The sequence below is a fragment of the Poeciliopsis prolifica genome, unplaced genomic scaffold (assembly GCF_027474105.1).
Source record: "Poeciliopsis prolifica strain line A6 unplaced genomic scaffold, Auburn_PproV2 SCAFFOLD016, whole genome shotgun sequence".
Classification (NCBI taxonomy): Eukaryota; Metazoa; Chordata; class Actinopteri; order Cyprinodontiformes; family Poeciliidae; genus Poeciliopsis; species Poeciliopsis prolifica.
Window position 1 is genome coordinate 5,918,065 of NW_026562391.1, and position 23,300 is coordinate 5,941,364.

At 39.3% G+C, this 23,300-nt stretch overlaps 1 protein-coding gene across 2 annotated transcripts in view; it reads right to left on the bottom strand.

Moving 5' to 3' along the window:
* Window positions 1-574: 574 nt before the first annotated feature.
* The window catches only part of ccdc85al (coiled-coil domain containing 85A, like), a 42,053-nt gene continuing 19,327 nt past the window's right edge, over window positions 575-23,300 (bottom strand). The window contains exons 3-4 of one of the 2 annotated variants that reach the window (XM_055041525.1): window positions 5,307-5,364; window positions 575-1,713 (exon numbers count right to left, since the gene is read on the bottom strand). In XM_055041525.1, the coding sequence (XP_054897500.1) occupies window positions 1,695-1,713; window positions 5,307-5,364 (77 nt within the window). In that variant the 3' untranslated portion in view covers window positions 575-1,694. The remainder of the gene's footprint in view (window positions 1,714-5,306; window positions 5,365-23,300) is intronic. The other variant, XM_055041527.1, reaches the window with a different exon arrangement.

Below are 23,300 nucleotides of genomic sequence, written 5' to 3' on the forward strand. Positions count from 1 at the left end.
ACACTTTTAGCTTCACAGTTTCCATCTGCTCGATTGGGGCTCTGCAACCTGCAGCTCCAGAGCTGCAAGCATCTCTTTTGCTCACTTAATGTAATAAACAATGAAGTATTGTTTCATTCTTTTGCTCTGTGACCCCAACACATATTTACATCCTTCCAAAACGGATTATTTTTATTACAGCAATTTATAAGTGCTGGGTAAGCTTTTGCACATCGCTTCGGTTATTTTGTTGATTTATTTCGGGTTATGTTCTCCAAGTATTTGAGGTTGGAAGGCCTCCTAGCCATCACAATTAACTTCTGCTTCTTTCATAGATTTTCTGTCAAATTCGAGTCGGGACTCTGGCTGGGCCAATTTAAAACATTAATATAGCTTCTAAAAACATCTTGGTGCAATAAAAATTACATCTAAATCTGCCATAGGTGTAAACAATATTGGATGTCCTAATACTGTATCTAACAATCTAACCTTGGGACCCAAACATACCGTCAGCTGGGCATGCCTACTTCCAGTCCATCTGTTAAAAAACAGCATTGCTGCGATAGAAAAACACAAGCACACGATGCACTTTTAGATAAACACTTCTGTTTATTATTCATTATACCATACGCATTTTCATATTATAGTTCTAATACAAGTAAGTCAAAAATAATAATCATAATATATTTGTATATAGAGATATATAGAAAACTAATCCAATAATCTACTTTTTACTTGGACGTCACTTCCTTGTAAAAAAACAAACAAACAAAAAAACAATATGGACAACATATTACCTTCCACCCAGCTTCAATATAGGCGCTTTAAGGGAACATAAGATAATACAAAAAAGAAGAATTACACCTGATCATTGCATGTTGTAGAACTAGAACATCTGTCAGCAGCTAGTAATGTTGACCATCTTGGTTTAAGACACAGGAAGAGTTGGGTTTTTTTGTTGTTGTTTTTTTTTTTTTTGCAAGGTTATCTTTGAGAAAAAAATGTTGTTGTTTTACATTTACTTGAAATAGCCAGAGTGGTGATGTTTTTACTAGGAATGATGGGCGGCCATGTGATGGTCTGGATTCGAAGACTGAGATTTAGAACATTAGATTATAGCAGTCTCATTACACATGTTGACGACAATAAATCGCCAAAGATTAGGTAGAGGACAGAGAAAGCGGGGGGGACGGGATAGAGCAAAGAGTGTGAGAAAAGAATTGACTTAAAGAACAAAGAATTGAAAGTTTTCAGTGCTTCCCCAATCATAATCTACTTTTGTAAACAGAGGATAGCAGCACAAAAAGTGCAATGTCCTCAATCTCCTCTCCAATCCCCATCCAACCTCCCTGTGCTCTCTCCAGGAGTTAGCGAAACTGCAGCTGGCACTGAGAGATATCCACTCTGATCCATTTAACCATGGCAGGCCTCATGAGTCTTCCAAATCATCATCATTAGCATTCTCATCAAAAACAGAAAAAGAAAAAAAACCCTCCTCACTCCGCATCCCGTTCAAACTCCTGATATGTAGAAATGAAAACATGGAGGCAGGCTGTTTTAAGGGCTGTGCACATGGAAGAGGTCTGGGACTACAGATGGTCCGGAGCCATGGAGGGCGGCTTCCAGAGGCCCTGAAGTCTGTCAAGCCCAGAGTCACGGGAGGGCTGCCCCACTACCACCCCTCTTTCTTTGGTGAGGCGTGGGTGGTCAAGTTGTCAAGAGGAGGCATCAAAGCTGCACAAGAAAAAAGACAAAGAGGAAAAAATGTGTTTTTAACTGAAACCGTTTCTGAGTTGATCTAATAAACCAAAAAGCAAGCAATAACGTGTGACAGCAGCACTATAGTTTTCACGTTTTTAAAACCACAAACTGTATCTGTGTTTTATGTGATAGGCCAACAGCATAAATCAAATAAGTGTGAAAATGAGCATTTAGTAAGTAAATCTAGCTGCTTCGAGAAGGCTTATGGGGTTTGTTAGAAAATAGTAGTAAATAACCAGCAACATTAAGACCAAGGAACACAGCAGACAGGTCAGTGAAGAGCTGAGAAAAAGTTTAAAGGTTTGGGGTAGACATAGCTACATATGTCCATCCATCCACCCATCCATCCACCCATTTGCCTGGCGTGGAGTCATGGGGGCTGCAGCCCAAGCAGAGAGGCCCAGATTTTTCCAAGCTCCTCTGGGGGAATCCCAAGGCGCTCCCTGCCAGTCAGGAAACAGAATCCCTCCAGTGTGTCCTGTGTCTTCCTCTTTGTCTCCTGAACACCTCACCACAAAGGCGTTCCTAACCAGATGCCCAAGCATCTACTTCTACTGGCTCCTCTCAATGTGGAGAAGCAGCAACTCTACACTGACTCAAACCCACATGACAAAAAACGTTAAGCTTTCTCTAATGCAGAGCTCAGGAGATCATTTTATCCGCTTTTATCCGCAATCTTGACTTTGGGTCATTATCCAAAGTTTGTCACTATAGTTGAACATCGGACAGGCCAGTAACTCAAGAACCCTGCAATACTTACAACTTTTTTATAAGTCAACCAGCCTGTGCAAGAATCCTTGCACAGACTGGGACCTTGATTAGTCCCAGGTTTTGTTATGATGACCCTGTGACAAAATCAGCAAAGTCTGGAATTTTTAGAATAGGGAATGACAAATGTGTCCCAATTGTCCAAAGTACCTAAAACAGATACCAGAAAACTTTGCAGATGTTTGGTACAAAACTTCAGGTTATTGATACACCCTCAATTCGGGACAATTGGTGCCCACTTTCAGACACTTGGCCCCTGTGTTTTGGGACATTGGGACATACTTTCAGACATCTGTCACACACTTAAATTGTGACAATTGACCCGATTTGGGACAACTGGAACAAACCCTTGGACAATTTGCACACATTACATTAGGAAATTTGTGTGTGTTAATTTCCCATTTAAAACAGATCCAAGATGAAAATATGACACATCAAACTTCCACAGTTTAGATGGAAGAATCTGTGACAAGAAGAAAACCATGTTTTGTACTGGTACTAGAACAGTACTAGGTTGTTCTGCTTATGTTTCACTTTTCATACTCAGGTGCAAAATAATAAGAGTAGCAACAGATTCTCAGAATATTTTTATTTTACTGTAACAAGTCAGGTGAGATGGATAATGGAAGAAAACTGTTTCTCTACACATAAATGAAACTGCTGAAGAATGTGATTTTTAATTTGACTGATGATTACAAAACATTATTTATTGGATGATTGTGTATTTGCTCATTATAGCTCAATGGGTGCTTTTAAATGAAGTGTTAATCATATGTTATTCCAGCCTAATTCACTAGTAGACTGTAATCACTAGTGACGTCTGACTTGTTACGGCACGAGAAGCTTGATCAACAAAGTTGTGCACTACACATATACTGAAAGTGAACTTACACATAAAGGCTGAAAGAATCTGCACAAGAGTGTACGTGTATTTTTGAGGTCAATGCTTCTTTTAGAAATCAAGAGATCACATTGAAAGGTCGGCAGAAGAATCAGGCCTCTGCTTGCCCATCCCAGACAGGTCCATATAGATGACATTCAGGTGCATTGCACTCACCTCTTGAAAGTTCAACAAAATGCAATGATTGGAATCCCAGCTACTTGCAATCCTGCATGCACAGACTGTATTGATTTTAAAATGTTATAGTAATAGTACTACCATATTGCCCAGAATATAAGTCACTCTAGTCTACAAGTTGCATCAGCCAAAAAATGCAGCGTGGAGAAAACAATAATATATATGTCACACATCACAGTCATTTCGAAATTGTCCAACGTGAGGGGGACCTCGTCCATACGACTGATAAGATCCGGCGACAAATGTTCAGTTGCTTTTCAACAAACTGACGGAAACTGTCAACTTTGACTTGTAAGTCATCTGGCAGGTTCTGACGCACTAATGTCCGTGCTCTAAATCCGGATGGTTAGGAACGGCTCCGCTCCAACAGCAAAGTGCGTAGAACGCCAGAGGTGCATGCAGGGTCAATCTGAGGAGAGGTGCTTGCATTGCATGAAGTAGCAACACCTGCAACGTAATTCATTTTCATCTTCTTGGTAACTACCAAGGCGTGGAGATGTAAGCCTCAGCAGGTGCTGTAGCAGTTTCGAAGGATGACACCGACCGAGAGACTCAGCTGTCTATGTTCTACGGTAGGAAAATCTGATAAGGTATCACAGACCATCAGAGAATCTGCAGTGTGTTCTTATAGAATCCATCTGTGGAGTTGTTCCTCAAGCTGTGGCCCTCCTGCTTCTAGACTGTAATTCGCTTTCCTCATGGCTGCAGGCAGAAATGCTTAATCCCTGGCTCATGTCAAAAAGTATGAATTAACATCTAAGAGAAAACTCAAATATACATAACTTGCACCTGACTATAAGTTGCAAGACCAGCCAAACTATAAAAAAAAGTTAAAAAGTTCAACTTACAGTCTGGGAAATGCGGCATAGAGAATAAAAACTAACATTCTCAGCTTTGTCGCATTTTGTACGCCTGACAGAATGTTTTGTGGCTGCTCGCATCTGTTCAACGCTGCATCAGAGAGATGAGGGGTGACCTGGGCCAGACTTCAGCCTGCAGTGTTAACGCATCTTTCTTACTTGTCTTCCAGATAGCCACATACACAAAGTACATCATCTGATGTTTTTGTATGACACAAGAGGGAAGGGAACTGCACTGTGGTGGCATGTTGTCATGTTTAAGCATTTCCCGATAGAAGCGGCAATGAATGTCCGCTGCTCACTACAGGCAGGTACGCCGTGTGTCTGAGTCATCAAATATTAACAGAACCATATCAGCCTCACACTGAGACCTGATTGAAGATGTACAAAGACACACAGAGGCAAAATCGGGTCACCTCTAACGCTATCGTCCCAGTGAACTCCCTGATTCCACCTGAGAAAGCAAAGGAACTGATGCAGTCGGAAAACACTTAAATTAACATTGTATTTAATCAGGACCAGACTATATGTTTGTTTATATCTCAATGATTCCTATGAGAATCATATACTGCCATACGTTATGCCTCTCTCACCAAGAGATTTTTTTTAAACTTCATGTTAGTCCTGCTAATGTAAACCCCTCCAACCTAGTTTGAATAGATTTCAACACCAGAGTTAAAATCAGAGAGCCACTCTGAATGGCGAAGCACAATAATGGGAGCTAATTACAGGATTATGGACCCTTCTGGTAAAAAATGACAATGCCCTTCACTGGCTTTTCATCTTCTCACTGAGTCCCTAATTAACACAAAGGTGGTTCATAGGACAAAAAAGTCATAACAATGTGCAGAGTGGTTTACCTGTCCCATAGCTTGACATTTCTGCAGTTGTTGGTGCAGCAGCCTGCTGATATCAAAGCTGTGGTAGAAAAAGGAGACACAGAGGAGGAGACAAGTCTTAAATGTGTTCTTCTGACAAGTAAAGAGGGGCTCATTAATTTAGAGCTGATGTCTGTTTGTTTAGACTGCCAAAGCATGGGAAAATGACTCATAAATAAAACACTTTGATTGACAAGTCGTGCTTGCTGTCATTTAAAATGCATGTCAAAAATAGGACTGGGAAAACTGCGGTCTCTCTTTTTAATCCACACAGACACACTCAGACAAAAAGCAAACCAAACATAAAGAGAAAGAACCTGAACAACACAGTAGGGTACTTTGGAAATCGCCCAGGTCCCCTTTGATCATTGAGAGACGACTTGTGTAACGGATGTGGTGATTTCCGGTTTTAAGGTTAAAGTCCGTATCTTTTGTGATATCTGTTCCTGTGCTTTTAACTCGTTTTTCTGACATAGACAGTAAGGATGTTTCTCTATTGCAATATTTTGAAGAACACTGTGATGGACTGCCAAGCCATCCATGGTGTACCACCTACCACAACTTCGCACAGAGAGATAAGTTAGTATAGGAAAGTGGGATGGATGGACAGATGGATGGACGTGGTCTTTTACTTTTCACTTTTTTAGATGAAATTGCCATGATCTACATGACAGAAAAGCTGGAAAACATTTTATTTTCTTCTTTATTTCTTTAGGACTCAAAAAGCTGGGATTTTGACAGGTCACCGTGTCGTTCGGATCTCATAGCAGCTCTTAACATGATTACATAAATGAGTAAATGTTTGCTGCCAACCATAAGGGACCACTGGAATCTAATAGAAATGTGGGACATCAGGACGTGCTCCGCAGCAAAGCTGCAGCAAGACAATAAGAAACATGTTGGTCTTGGCGGACATTAATTCCCGTCCTCCAGTCGCTTCCATCCCTTCAAATTTCATTACTGAAGACAACAAGGAAAAATACAAAAGATAAATGATGAATGGAAGAATTTTGGTTTGAAAAAACCGCAGCTCTCTCAACAATCTTTGAATAATTTATATAATATTGTTGAAATTGTCTCTAATTTAGGGCTTTTTTCCATTTATATTTTCAGGCTAATTTGGAAGAAAGCAAATCGATGTTCCCAACGCCACAGTCCTTTGCCTCTAACCCTGCTAATTTCAGTCTGGGTGCAGCAGCAGTGCATGCATAACTGGTGCACCTGAGCTAAATGGGGATCTCTTCAGGCACACACCCACGCAGATTGATTTATATGAACCTTAATCACGGCTGACAAAGGGGACAGACAGTGAGATAAAGCAATCACTTTGCAGGATGAGTGATGGTCTGCAGTCTTATGCAGTAAAAGTTAAGTCATGCTGTCACGCAGTGATAGATGTAAACGCTACTCCTTCAACTTTAGCTTCTCTAAACAGAAGGCAGTGCCTTGACTCTGTCTGACATCTTTGACCCAACACTGCTGCCCTGCTTTATTTCTGTCCCTCAGAAAAATGGTGCTGTCAAACCAAGTTCTGTGAACCGAAACTTTTACTGCACAGGATGCCGCCTCCATTGCATTTCCATACTTTCGTACCCCCGTCCCCCAATCTGCAGAACAAATGGCATTGCCTCAAGCAATCTAACTTTTAAAAAGATGTTGTCCCTATTTGTCTCCTTCGTCCTTCAAAACTCTTTTATCCTCACCGCCTTGCTTAATTTTTTTCCCCCACTCTCAGCCAACAATCTCTGTCTCCACAGGAGTCCATAATCATGTTTTCAGCACATTTCCTCTCCTCGGCCAGGGCAACATCTTACATTAAAGATTCATAACACTGTTGTGACAGCCACATTGTGCCAAAGACACAAAAATCCACTTCCATTGTTTATTTTCTGCCTCTTTCATTATTTATTTTTGCAAAAAAAATGAAAAATGAAATGAAGAAGGGAATGAGTGAAGGTGGTACAAATACTGAAAAAGAAAAACAGGCTTACTTACAGTAAGCTGAAGGGTATTTTCATATGGAGGTCAGGGTGAGTGGAATGAGGCTGATTTTTGATCTTTTAAGCTGTGATGGAAAAAAAACAAACAAACCCTCATGCTATTATTTTTTTTTTCTAAAACAGAATTGCTTCTGGTTGGTGCAGTGGCTATAAAACAATTCATGACTGATAAATTGTTAGTTTTTGTAATAAATTTTGTTCTTTTTACACCTTTACTCGAAACAGTTTTACTGAAAGAAAATCACTCTAGTAAAAGAAAAAAAAAAACATAAATCACGGAGCCCTGCGACAGATTGGTGACCTGTCCAGGGTGACGCCGCCTCTCGCCCGGAACGTCAGCTGGAGATCGGCACCAGCACCTCCCGACCCCGCTAGGGACAACGGTGTTAGAAAATGGATGGATGGTTAAATCACGGATGTGTGCTGCATACCTCAACTAACACCTCAAACATACAGTTTCAGCTTTTAGTTATCTGGAGTTTCCATCTGCCATTTGTTGAGCTAAATCTAATTAATCTGGCATAAAGTTCTGAAATTTGCTGGCTTTTCCATTAAAGCTGAAACTGCATTTTACAAAAAGTTAAGAAAGAATCCAAAAGTCATCAGTCAGGAAATGGGAACAAACATCTTTACACTGTTATGGACATGCAGTGGCAGAGCAAAGATAGCTGTCAGTGACTGGAGACAATATTGCCTAATAGTACTTTGAAAAGCTTGACTTCTCTCCAAAATGTATGAGCAAGACTGAAGCGGGTTAGGGGGGCTGCCAAGAGGCCAAAATCGAAACTAAAGGAGCTGCAGGAATTTATGGTTTGCATTCACTGTGTTTTACATGTGATGATAGCCTATTGTATTCACCAAGCCTGTTTATAAAGGAGTGGAGTTGGTGGTTAGATTAATTTTCTTTCAAGGATATAATCAATGTTAGTTTAAAAGTGCACCCGGTTATTCTCCCCAGGAGTTTGACACAAGGGGGCACGACGAATGACGACAAAAGGCACAAGGTTTTTAGAATTATAGACAAATGGACATCTTGATCTTCATTCATCAAGGTGTTTCTTTGTGGTAAAAAGTTCTGCTGTTTTGGAAAAAAATAATAAAAACATCTTTGGTAATGAGCTATAAGTCTTTGAGGTTGGAAAGGCTCCTTGCCATCCCCCTAATCTTTAGTTCCCTCTATAGTTTCCAGTTGGGACTCTGTGTGGCTCCTTCCAAAATGTTAATGTACTTCCAGCCAAAAGAAACATGTTGGTATACTAGCATTATTATTTTTAATAATAATAATAGTCCAACATTTATTTCACCACAAACCTAAAACCCATATGTATGTTGCCACTTAGTTCTTGTCTGCAGTAAATTTCACACTTGGAATAGCTAAGTGACTGCTGGTCACTAAAAAGACAAACCAATTGTGTGAGTCTGTGTAAAGTGATGACTTATCATACACTCTTAACTCCAACTCACAGTCCAAATAATCTTTATGCGGTAGCATAGGAGGCAGTAGCTTCCTGTCAGCAAAGGAACCATTACAGCTGTTGCACTGGCAGCATACATTTACCCTAATTCAAACATTATAATCCCAGTAGCTACAAGGCGTAAATGTAGCTGAGCTATGGAAACTCCTACCTCTAATCTATATTTACTGTGAGTTTTCTGCTGACTTGCCAACGTCGCTTTGGTGAGCTATTATCTTACAGTGTTCTCCAACGGACTGCAAAGTGACTATTAGTTTTTGTTCAAAAACAAAATAAGCAATATATCGATTCCAGCTGGTTACATGCTGCATAAATGGCAATGTCACTGTTTTTCTCACAAAGTTTTGCTGAGCTGACCTGGACTTTCAGGGAACTCCGGATCCGGTTTGTATGAACTTTGTAAAACAAATTGGGTTACGCGACAACATGATCTGGATCCCATAGAGGGAGCAAGCACATTACGCCGTTTTCTTGTATGTGAGGGAAAAAAGAGGCAAGCATCTTTATTTAATAAAAGTACACAACCTCTGCTGAGCTTTGTGGATACTATATAGGTATTTATGTTTTATTATTATGCCTTTCACCCCTCTGCTCTCACCGCTCCGTGTGGAAAAGGCTTTAGTGCATATTGTATTTCTTGTATCATTCCTCTTTCCCTATTAACTTTCTCCACCACTTCTCTTCCTTTCCCTTTCTTTTCTATTTAATCTCTGTGTCCATTAAATCAACTTCTAATTTAGATACTTTTATATATATACATATACTTATCAAATCTGGCATTGTAGCCATCTGCATGTGGTTTCACATGAGAAAATAAATATGTTAGATTTCTTTCTGGAACTGAGACAACAACTCTGGACCGGCCCTGGAGAGAGAAGCAAAGACGGAAGGAATCGCCGCAGAGATATGGGAACAAATATTGAACAAAATAAAAGATTTTTGAACAGCAGAAATGTCAGCCTTGTAAATCTATACACCATTTCTGTTACCTGACTCTAAAGAACGCAATTACTGCAGCAGCTTTAAGGTGATTCAGTATTGAATCATTTGACATTTAAGTGTTATTGCACAGGGGTGAACTCTTTCGGATGCACGCTGGATCTCTAAGCGTCGGGTGACCCTGTGGTCATGTCGGAGCAAAAAATAGGCCAGTGCCTGCAACGCGGTATGATTCGCTCCAGATAGTCTTTGGAGACATGTCGGCAGGGCCTGTCATCACCTTCTTGTACGGATGTCCACAGCAGTTTTAGATAGTCTGTGTATTTTTGCCCCACTGCATCAGAGTGTGAGTCAGCAGAGAAGGATCCAATTCTATGCTTTGACATTTAACAATATACATCTGCAGTACACTAAAGCAAAAAGGAAAAGTTAGAATAAAAAAGACCTTAAATGAAGCATTTAGCTGTAGTGAGAGAAATGGTTTGTAATGAGGCTCATATGCCAACGATTACCCAAACACTAGGGGGCGCTTATGGAGGGCATATTTCTTTAACTTCACATTTAACCAAATGTACTTTGTGATTTTCAATACACCACTGTGCATTGCAGCCCAAATTTATTCATACACCTTAATTTAATAGTAAATTAACCTTTCAATTGCACCGTGTTTCTTCTGACTGGGAGTAACTTTCATGTTTTGGAGGGAGACCAGCCTGAGTCACGACTTGAATCTTGATAGAAAATCTGTGGAGAGACCAAACGGATAGGGCGACGACAAGCTCTTCCTCACTGTTATTGTTTGACAGATGTTCAGTGAGAAACTTTGTTTCAAACAACATCTGTGACTTCTTCAAGGAGAGTCACAAACTGGATAAACATGCAGCCCCCCTTGGATGGCATTGGTTGATTTAGTTATGGGCAGAGTGTTAAAACCAAAATTCGATTTATTAGGATATGAGAACTGTGTAGAGGAAAAAGGAGTTTGGCGCAGGTCAGAGTGAGAAGTCAACAGATAATGTGATTATTCCAGAATAATGTGGGTGCTAAGCTCCTTATATTCCACCTCTGTATAACGGAGCTCTGGAGAAAGGCTCTAAATTTTCCCACAAAGAGATGTGATAGATTGGCTGGGGACATGCTGCTCCCATAGTGAATAAATCACTGATAGGAATCCTTTCGCTATCTTTAGTGCCGCAGCAGTTATTAACTCTTTGCAACTTATGATCTCAAAGTTTATAAAGAAAGTTCAATGCAATTTTAAAGCTACTACCCAGACCTCTCTTTAATAAATTAATCAAATATACTTTGAAGTTTTCCACCAACAGAACATGTGAGGGTCAGCATTACTGATTTCCTTTTTCATAATATATATTTCGTTTTATTTTTCTCAAGATAGAAATCTGTTGTCCCTAAGCGAGTCTTTACAAACAAGATTTCTTTTGAGCAATTCAATTTGGGATTTTCTTGCTTTTCTTTTTCTTCTTTTTTTTTTATTAACCAAATTTCTTCTCCAAAGGGATTTATTTGTGCTCTGTGTGGCTGCATTAAAGCATGTGAGCAAAATGGATTTCAGCAAATAACACAAATATTGAATCAACTTATGAAGAGCAACAGCGGCAACTTGAATGGCCACATTTTAATATTAGAGATCTTCAGCAATTATTTCAATTATATCTATTCAGGAGGATGGAAAAATAATGCAATACACCTGTTGCTTAAGCTTTGTCATCTACAAAAGTATCCATTAGGGTTGTTCCAAAAGAAATGATTGATTCTCATTTTCTGTGATTCAGAATCAATACAGAACACCAAAAAAAACTGGCTCCCAGCCTCCATTTTGTAACTATAAAGGAGCTAATTAAGTTGCTACATAACCGGTACTGTATTGCATTCATGCTCGGAAAGTCAACTACAACCCAAATGCTTCAGATGCTACACAAAAACCAAAATGTTTACTCAGATTAGTTTGCATCTTCTCTTACATTTCTAATCTATACTTGATAATCTTGCTGGATGGTAGCTTCATACATTTTGTCAACAAAATCCCACGTTTGTCATTTAAAAAAGGAAAAAAGTATTTGAAAAGTCAACTGAATCAGAGATCAAGTTGGGATAAATGTCTGAATCAAATCTGAACACAAACACATGAACGGCGATCCTCATCTCCCTGTACTCTTTGACGTGCCTCTTTCTCCTTGGCTCTCACTCTTCTCTCAATTTACAGAATCGATACGAGGTAATTTCACATGGCCATTCACTAAGATCGTCTAAAAATCAGCTACATAAATTATTCAGGTTCCCTGTGCACACAAGCCGATGGAGATGCACAGTAGTTCAGTGACCTACCGGTAAGCTGGCATTCATTCAGACAATCAGAAAGTTCGTTTGTCAGGGTGATGCTGAAAGTCGGTTAAGATACTTTGTTTAATGTTTTGTAGGTTGCAGCAGTCAGATGTACAGTTTCTCCAATCAGGGATGCAAGCAAATAAGCCAAGAGATTTAGAAGTAAGACTCGTTGCATATCATATATTTCTCCAGGCGTGGCAGACTTCTCAACTTAGAAAGTATTTCAAGCAAGCTTTTGCAGTTTTCTGTTTTGAAAATAAACCTGCAACTAAAAAGACAATCAAACTGAAACAACCACATAAAAAGCATTCAAATGTCAAAACTTTGCAGTTAATACTGTGTGTCCTAAAATTCTGCACCAGGCTACAAAAAGCACAAAGTATGTACAGATGCAACTCAGCAGTCAGGGTAGAATAGTACAAAAAATTTTTAAAAAAATCCCGGATCCACATTTGAAACAACATCAAAAGTTAATCACTTCTAAGGGAGCGTGCCACTCTGCTGTTAAAATCTTAATGCAAATTTCCACCTTAATTTTTAAAGAGTCCTTAAGATAAACAAACATGCTATCCCAATGAAAGGCACATCAACTAAAGTCACATGCATACCAAAATGGGACCATTCCTACTTTCTCCAGGCTTCACCTTTGGAACTATTAGTTTTGGTAGTTTGTTCAACAATCGCTCAACAATGCAGAAAGAAAAAATAAGTCTGCTCAACCAGACTTAACCATCACATAATCTCCTCAATGAAGAAAATACAAATTGCATACTTGCTAAATGCTGGTGGTTTAAAACATTCCCATTTCATCAAATCAGAACTGCGACCCCATTCACACCAGACTAAGACCGCTCCACAAAACTAAAAATCAGCCAGAATATGGATTGTCTCTGCTTGCTCTCAAAGTTTTCAAACTGTTTTGATGGTGAACAAAACCATCTGTGATGAGGTCATAGTGTTTTTAGTGTTTATTATTCTGCTAGTAGCATATCTGGGTCCAGGAAGCTCCATGGACAAGCAGCAGTGACAACATATGCATGATATATGGGTGTAATTTATATTAAAGACCTTCTCATTAGACCTGAGGTTAAGGCTGCATTCCCACACTGGATTGGGAATGTTTTATTGTAGTAGCAATTAATTTATTTAAGAGCTTTGGTATCAGATTTGCTGTCTGTATCCTGCCCTGCAATTGCTCAGGCAACAAAAAGACCCAACAAGCTGAAATAAAAAAATCAGTGCAAACAAACCCAACTTCAAGAAAACCAGACCACTCTCAGCCCTCTGCAAACCAAAGAGTTAGTTTTATGATGTGAGTTTGGTAGATTAGAGATTCCAGCAGAGAAAAAGAGCACACTCCTCCAAATTGCATGTATCCAAAGTGACACATCATGTCCGAATTGACAAACGAGAATAAAAGAGGGAGACAAGTCAATTGATATGTACTGGTTTGGATGAAGCTATTTCTAAGGCTTTGGGACTCCAATGACCCACCTGAGGTAAAACAAAGGTGAACATTTAGATGATGACTAAAGTCACTCCCAGGAAACATCAATAACTTATCCAGGAGGAGAGAAAAGAGACCAGAACAAGATCTAACATTGTATGTCTCACTTGTCTTAATTAAGGTCAGAATTTAAGACTCAACAACAAGAAAGACTGGCCAAAAGCAGCATCCATGGGAGAATGTTAAGGGTGAAAACCACTGCTGATCAAAAATAATACAAAGGTGTGTCTTTCATTTTGCAAAAAAACAACAACAAAAAAAAAGACAAGTGATTCCAACAAATTTTGTCAAAAATACACCGTGAAAGAGAGACAAAAGTGGACTTTTTTTGGAAGGTGTGTGTTCCATTACATCTGGGTTAAAAGGTAAAGGTGATTTTATTTGTATAGCACATTTTCAGCAACAAGGCAATACAAAGTGGTTTACGGGAATAAAAAAAAGGAAATACAAACAAAATAACAAACCAACGCAAAGAGCAACAAAAGAAAAATAATCATGTTGATCCAAAGTAAATGAAATAGATACTATTATTCATGGTTGCTACATAAGTAAGTCCTAAAACTATGACAACATGTAAGAAAAGACTCATTATAGACACGATGGTACTGGTGTGATGGTCATTATAGACACGATGGTACTGGTGTGATGGTCTTGTGTTTCCTGCAGGACTTGCCTGGCTTGCTGTCATTGATGAATGAATTCAGCCAATGCTGAAGGAAAATGTGTCATTAGATTGTGAGCAGCAGCAGCAGGACAATGATCCTCAGCACTTGAGTAACTCCTGTTCTAAATGACTCTTAAAATAAAGTGAAGCGCCGCAGAAAAGCGCTCCAGTTAAACCGAGTTGATTCGGTATGATGTTAAACTGCCTGTACGAAGAAGAGAGGGGACTAATTCCTCCACATGATGTAAAAGACTTTATCGCAAACCGTTGATGGCAGTAGTTCCCACAATGGATGTTACAGCCATTTATTAGCTTTGAGGGGCAATTACTTCTTCATAGAGGTTAGTTTGGACAGATTTTTTTTTCCCTTTAGTAAATTAAATCCTAATTTTGAAACTCCTTCTACTATTTGCTTCTGCATTGTGTTTTGCTTTTTCTCATATTTCGGCCTACTCTATGTTGTCGGTCAGGTTCCATTTAAGTCATTTCTAGATTGGAAAGGTCTGGCAATAAACAGAAAAGCAAAATAATAATTTCGCTCGCAAAACTGGAGCCAGTTCTCCCCCCCAAATTTTTTAAATAAGTGTTCATTTATGATCTAAAAAGCAGGTAACAATACAGTTTGCTTTTTTCCACCCCAGTTTTTGAACTTATTATCTGAAAACTTAATTTCTACATTTACCGACTGATTGTCTGAATCTATAGTTTGGATATTTGTCCGCAACGTTTATGTGTGCGAACAAAGCAGTAGCTGATTTTCACGGTACTGTAAATGAGGTGAAAAGGCTACAATGAACATAACGACAATGCTGGGAAGAAACAGTGACCTGAAGTCTCTGAGTCTGCAGTGAGGCTCAGAGAGCGACTGCAGTGACTGTAGACAAAGGAGAGCACTAAACTCAATGAAACAGAGAAGAATAATTGATACCCTGCAGCTTGATTGAGCCTGTGAGGATTGTGTGTTTGTTTTTGCCCTTGTGATTGCAGGGTCATCAAAGACTGCATTCTGGCAGTCGCACTGAACATGCACAGACAACTCAATTATTTTTTGAGAGATCCTCGGAGAAATTCATATTTACACATAAGCCACAGAGTAAGAAATAAATTTAAAAAATGTCTGAGCCAGTTACAGATACATGCGATACGTCTTTAAACTCTTCCTTTGATGCCTATGTGTCCTGCGCTGCGGCTCCACATAACAGCAGCTTGTATTTTGCTGTGCTTCTCTGAGGGAAAATTAAATATTTAGGTAGACACTTGCAAGATAAACTGCTGTTGTCCTATTTTAACGTGTCACTACCCATCCATCCTCAAGGCTGATGAATAATATAACAGACCGGGCAGAAAACAGTGAAGCATGCATGCGATCACATCTCAGACATGCGAAGAAGATGAAAGGAAAGATTTCATTGATAAATGCATTGGTCGGATGCTTTAGGTTTAAACATCCCACAATCCATTGCTGTACCGTCTGACACCGGCTTCCAAGTTTAATGTATTCTCCCAGAGGTTGTTAAACTTTGATGTCCACGGTTCTGGAGCTGAAAAGTTTTTTTTTTTTTTTTTTTTCCATGTTTGTCAATGTTTTTCGCTTCCTTATGTGAAAAAAAACGATATATTTCAGCTTTGCCATAAATAAAAGCCCCTTTTAGATATAGAAACTTTGCAATACATGGAATCAGATATGAAAAATGTGCGTGCAGCTAACAGAACAGCGCATTGAATCAGCAGCAGCAGCAAGGAAAGCCATCACACAGTGTCAAGTGCTCATACATTTTCTAACCTAATAGCAAGACATATATAGGAACTTATCCTGGTGGAAAAATATCACTGCTCGTTCTCCAGGTTTTGTTTCCTTTTGAGACTGCTCGCAATTTCTCAAGTCAACACCACAGCCTTCAATGTCGCCAACTTATCTTGAGCAACAACCCTAATCTTACGGTGAGAGCTATGATGGAACGGCATGAAGAAAATAAATTTATTGGATATTCAGTCAAAGTCCAGATCTTACTTCACCTGGTAATCTATTGCAAGGCTCGACAATTACAGCATACAGACACTCTACTTCCTGTCGAACAATAATTTTCGCAAAGAAGTCCTGCAGCTGTATTTGCACCACAATAGGCATATTATTGGCACTTTTTTTTTTTTTTACAGCTATAGGAAACTACAAATGCACAACAAGCTTTTCATGTTTATATTTATAATAAAAGACAGGCATCATTTTCTTTCTCCTTTTCTGAACCATATAGTTCAGAAGGGTGGGAAAACGTCATGTAAGACTCATTTTTACTACTACAAATTACTAGCATTAATTGAAAACACTTCAAGTGTAGACGGTGGCAACATCCTGGATTTTGAGGCAACTCCAGAATCCTCCTAATTTGTTTTACCTGCAGCTAGAGCCTCCCCTGTACTACAGGAAAGTGGTAATTAAATGTGTTTCTCTTTTTTTTTGTAACAGAAAAGGAAATGAGCCAGCCAGTCTGGAGCAGTAGGGGGTAATGAAATAGATTCCAGCATCTGTGAGAGGAAATCTTTCAGTGTAGAAGCAGAAAGAGAGCGTAAGAGATAATGATATAAATATAACGCCAATCATCTTGTGTCGGTCGAATCAGACAATCCATCTGCGGTAATGGGGGCTGTTGCACGTGTGCCTTGCTGTCGTTCTCATCAGAAAAGCCATTACATCAAAAGCACAATAAAGGCAGGAGATAAACCAGGAATTAGATAACTGCATCCCTTTGACATCCATATTCCCGACGCGTTATCTCGCTTTCTTTCTCTTCTTTCAGCAGATGGTTGAGCTGTAGAAAGCCTTCACAATGACAGGTGCAGCAGAGCAGCCTGTCCATTGCTTGACCGTTGATAAGACAATCCAGTGATAAGCACTGTAGATATGTAAGCCAGCACACACTCCGTAATTAAAACTTTGAGAAAATAGTCTGAAGCACAGATCCCAGGTTTTCTTCAAGGTTTGATTGATTCCCATTTAGCTCTCCAAGGACTACAAAAGAAAGAAAATAAAAAATGTGCAGCAATTGTTTTTTTGTTAAAGAGTATTTTAGAATAAAGTCAGAAATGAAACAATTATTCTGGAGTACTTTTGGACGCCAGAATGCTATTTATTGGTTAATTTGAGTGTAATAAAATAGAATGATGTGTGTATAGATAAATGGGTCTGAGAGTGAAAAACATTTAAAATGCAAAGCACTTTTAGCTTTTTGTCATTTGTTTCTAAGGAACCTTTATGAGAAGTCTTTAGTTTATTGTATTAGCTGTAGTTTGATTAGAGTTTAGAGAGTCTGTGTCCCCTTTTCAGAGTTATTTTGTTTGTACAGTAATTCTTTTACATTTATTTCATTCATTTGCTGGAAACAGAATTTTACCGTCACCTTCCCAAAAATCATCACCTCTTTTTTGCATACAATGACATAACCCATTATTATTGGAAGTTGGCGTTAATTTACATCCCTGCTTTTTGGTCCACTCCCCCAACAACATATGACAGATTTTTCTGAAGGACAAAGTGAATGAGCATCATTTTTATCAAGTTCAACCCAGCATTCGTCAAATGTCAGGTTTAAACGTTGCTCACTGGATCAATGGCCATCACTCGTCCCTCACTCACAGCCAATCACCTGAAACCCTAAATCTGTCGCCTGACAGCCCAGCACCCGTTACGGCTGTAGAAAATTTGACATAGATGTATGTGGTTCCTGCTGGTGACGTTGGGGCCGACGGAGAATCCCTCAGGCTCAGGCCTACCATGTACATGGCAGCCTTTCAGCTTCCAGTTAATTACCTGCATGGCAAACTCATTTCCTTTCAGCTCGGTGGGCTGTTCCCTACTGCTCATAGAGGGACAAAGTCGATTCTCTAATCCACTAGGTTGGCGCACTTAAGGGATGATTGAGGACACTGTAGAAGATCTGCCTCACGCCTCTGAGGTTTGAAATGGAGCGAAGCTGGAACACACCAGGAGTCTTCTTTTCCAGCTCAGAGAGAGATTTATAGTGAAGATGTTTAAGAAAATACAAAACCAATGAACCAGTTATGGTTGAATCTCCTTTCTTCACTGCGTCACATTTAAAGATCGTAAGACTTTAATTATCTTTGCTAATTATCTTTAGAATAAGTGCAGCGGAAATGTCTGAATATGTTCATAATGGGTACGAATCTCATGAGGGGTTTTTTTTAATAATTTTCCAGTATGAAATGATTATACAGCGACAATATATTATTTTCCTTTTGTCGTTTGAATACAGAAGTTTAAATTTGTTGTGGATTTTGTCTGATCTACACGACGTCAAAATTACACAATGTGAAATGTTATGTTCACACACCACTAATAAGTTGGTAAAAACACACTCTGAAACTATAAGCAAGTGTACGACACAGCCTGGATATTTGACCACTTTTTTAAAAAAAATCATAAATAGAATATATTTAAACTCTTTGGCTTTTGACACAAAAGAAGCAGAAATACATAGTATTGTGTCCGAAAACCCCAATAACTGTCTGATTTGAACATAAACAGTTTATCCAGGAAGGAACCTGGCAGAGGCGATATTTGGTATAGACAAAGCAGTCTATAGACCTCAGACTGTCTGAAAACAGCAGGGCTCATGTCAATATGTCAACTAGGATATATAAAATTTACTATTTTAAGTATTCAGTCAGAATTATGGCAGAAGTTTATTGATGACAACAAAAACTGTTTAGCGGAAGAGACTCTTGAGCTTGAGTGCTGGTTGAGTATCATTTCCACTACACCAACTAAACTGGGAAATAATGACCACACAAACCCCAAATTTGATAACTTCATCTATTTGTAAGGGTTATTTTAATCATAAATATACTTAGCCAGAGTCATTTTGATTATTTAGCTCATTTCTGAAGGACCTCAAGACCAAACATCTGTTTATTTGCGACTCTCAGTACGGACTACTTTGGAAACAGCTCCTCTAAGAGCGTTTAAGCAGATATTCGCTGGGTTGCATGTATGCATTATATAGAAACGGTTTCAACATACAAAGAGGTGATATGTCCATATGTGATCAGACAATATACAGTAGTGTCTGAGCAATGCACCAAAAATAAACGTTTTTAGGCTGATTGCTCTGCACCAGGTGGAGCCAGCTTGCATAGAAGAAGCTGGCGGTGCTTTGATTAAGAATGACAATGATATGCTCCCGGGATAGACGAACAAAATGCCTAATCATGCACTGCTTAGTAAATGACTCCTCAGTTTGTTTACAGCTGAGGGTGTTTTGCCCCAGCTTTGATTTGAAATTCAAATGTCGATTTAAGATTTTCCTTTTCGAAGTAGCAATAAAGACATGTACTTTGTTTTTCAAACACTTTTGTTTGGTTTCAGCGCTGCACAGTGGCGCAGTCTGTTGTACTGTTGTCTTGCAGGAAGAAGGTTGTGGGTTTGATAGATGGATGGATGTTTGGTTTCAGCCTTCAGTATCAGCTTAATAGATTATATTTGAGTACATTTGACTTTAAAAGGGAAATACGACTCATGTTCTGAGGAAATAAAGACTGACAAACAAAATGTAAACCAGTTTTGTGATGTAGTGAGGAAGAAAGCTGGTAATGATACAGAGCACCAGCCTAATGCTTAACTAAATCCTTTAACACCAAGCAGCTGTGACAAAGATTTGAGTTCCCCCCATGACGTGCAGGCTGCAAGGCTCCACGATTCGTCAAGGGACGCTCACTGTCCATCGCCTTGGCAGACATGTATGAAAGAAGTAGATGGAGCGAAGTCAGAAGAAGAGAAGATGTGTTACTGAGAGGAAGACAGAAGAGGCGAGAGACGGACGGGAAGAAAACAACCAGCAATCCACTCAAATACTTCCTCAGCCTCTTTTTCTCCAGCTCATCTTGGCAAACAGCACATCCTCCAGAAAGAGGGCTCTGTAATCAGATTCCTCTCCCTGTCCGACAGCTGGTTGCATAGAGTGGCAGCCAATTAGAGTGAGCGAGGAGAGGAAGGCACAGCTGAGAGGAGGAGGAGGAGAAAGTGATAGCCGGGCTTTCTCAGTGACACTGCAGAGGGAGAGCATTATCCGAGGCCGCAGCCTTGCTGAAGATTTCCTGTTGCGCTGACAAGCCGCAACACTTCTAAACAACAGGCAGAAGAGCTGCTGCAATGATGCTGCTATTATAAGAGTCAACAGTTGCAGTGAGACAGTGGGGTGGTCTTCACTAATTCAATCAGCCCATCTGAGCTCAAGCAACGATGCTCAAATAGTTTCTGAGTCTATTTTGAGTCAAAAGGGGCAAGTTTAAGTACAGCCTGAACATGTAAAGGCTCTTTGTGCAGTCCATTCAGATACAGAAAATAGCATAAATGTACAAATTGGCGGTCATTGTAATTCCTTCTTTCAGCCAATCAATAACATTTTATGTACCTTCCAACGGCACCTGGCAACTTGGTCCTTTGAATCTCAGTTCAGCTCCTCTGTGCTAATTCGTCTCCTCCTTCAATTTCCTTGTGTTCTCCTGGCCTCCGTTTTACCACATTTCCCCTCATTAGTTTATCTGGTTCTCTTCTAACTTTTCTTTCCTGCCTCAGAGTTTAAGCTTCATTCTGTTCCGCTGCCGTCTAGTTGTCCCTCCATGCTCCACGTTGTGTTTTTCTGGTTCAAGACTTAATAGATTCCTTTTTTTTCTTCTTAAATCATCAATATGCCAATTACTGGAGGCTGTCTCCGCCTAGGCCATGACAAACCTTACATTACTGGCTGGTTGGTTGGCCGGGTAGTAAGTCACAGGGTGAGAAGTAAAGTCTGGAGAAGGCTTTTTGTTGTCAGAGATCTGAAGCTACATCAAGGTTTAATGACAGGAGATGTTCTGGAGCAAAAGATGTAAAAACAGCTCCTTGGAAAATTCTTAGGTGAAAACTATGTATTACAATTATAAACTTCTAGTAAACTCAGCAGGTGTATATTGCCTGACTTCCTTCATTCTGAGGCTACTGTGTGCTTTTGTTTTCATCAGACTAAATACTTTAGCTGACTCTGGCTTTAACGTATCTGACTACTTGTGAATGGAGTATCATTGAAATTTTTAGTTTCTAAACATGTTTGTATGTGAACTGCAGGATCTCTTCATTCAGCACCGCACTGACGTTTGTATGGCAGTCCCCTGTGCACTCGTCCTCACAGTCATGTTTTTACGTAACCTTTCATACATTCGTGCTCAGCCAATTAGCCATAGTAGTTCAGCAAAATGAAACAAAAAGTTGTTTATATGTTTTGAGACTGCAGCTACTCCCTCTCACCCATAAGAACTCTTTCAGGGTTCACAGATCATAGCAGCGAGATGAACAGATTCAGCAGGAAGGGTTATGACTCGTTTAGTTATTAGTTAAAAGGATTTTTCAGGAGATTCAATTTTCTATGTGAGCTAATGTTATTAATTAGCACAGCACACAAACAGTCAATGGAAAACTGTTTGTGAGCTTTTACATTCACACACAGAGCCTCCTTTGAGTCCAATCACCAAGTGGCGATGTGAAAGAGGCTGAGCGGGTTCCCGCATTGTCTTTTGCGTTTCTTTTCGTCACGAACCTCGCCTTGCCTCGGAATTAGGGGCATAATTTCCTTTTTTTTTTCTTATATTTTTCACCTGCATCTCACTCATTTTCATTAACTTCAGCTAAAGCAAAGCTGTAATGGAACGGACTTAGCAGAGCATTTCTAATTTCTAAAGATGTAAGCGCTAGAAAAACAAAACGTTTCAAAATTTGCAAAATCACAAGCATATATTGCTGCTGTCTTCATTTCTGCAGACTGAATCTTTAGTTTATAATATAATCTGTTTGTGTGTGTTTGTGTCTTTTTATTGGCATCACAAGGGCGAAAGTTCTCCCCCCCCACACACACACACACACACGCACACACACACACACCAAAACAAACACACACACACACACACACTGTTATGTCAGCCTTTTCCCATGCGGCCTATTTTCTCCTCTTTGATCAGCTGAGCTGCTTAAGCTAATATGCAGAACTTGTGATTGTTAAACCAGAAAACACGATTAAGGCTCTGCTCTTGAAAAGGGATCCTCTTCAGTGAGTAGATCCTACAGGCTTAGCGATCATTCACCCTTCGCAAGAATCACAGTGCAGAGAACTCATTATTCTCTTTGGGAGGAGATTCATTGCATGTGTAGACACACATAGATTTAATATTTAAAAAAGTACCAAAATGTCGAACGCAAACAGGTGAGAGGCTTTAAGATCTTCTCTATTTAAAGTCACAGTACTGCTGTACTGTTCAGGAGCTGTAAGTTCAGAGCAAACACTTCAACTGTAAATTACATTTTTTTTGTGCTGCCAAGCACCTCTGAGAGTGCGTTATTCACTATGTGGTTAACTTGACGGTGCATAGTTTTTGACAATTCCAAAGCCAATGGAAACACCTGAGAACATTAACACAAATCATTTGAAGCGAACAATAAATGCAGCACTATGAAAAAAGTTTTTATACCCTTACATATTCATTCTGATTTTGCTATGCTGCCACACGTAAAGCTGCAGTATGTAACTTGCATAGAAAATATGTCCTTTACATATTTGTTAAACCTGTCACAGTATAAAATGAAATGAAAAATCTGTGAAAAAAATCCTGTGGTCCTGCTGCTGTCCATAAAGTGTGATTGTTACTTCTGCTGTTTGAACTACTTTAGCAACTGTTGGTCTCTTGGGATCATTAATAAATCACATTTTCAAATATAATAGAATGAAATAATTTTTCAATATGCATAGTTGAAGTACTGAACACAATTTATAAGTCTTTTGGATAATGGGGCACTGGTAGATTTATAACCAAATATCTAAAAAGGTTTTTCTCACTTATTCACACTCACAATAAAAACAAATTACATCCATATCTGATGTGCCAAGAATGGAGGTTTTGGGTTTTTTTCAGTAGAGCTCTATTAATGTCTTGTCTTTTAAAATAAAAGAAGTTGAACGCTTTCTTTAATTTTACACTCATCCCTTTCTCTGCCTCTAGAAATAC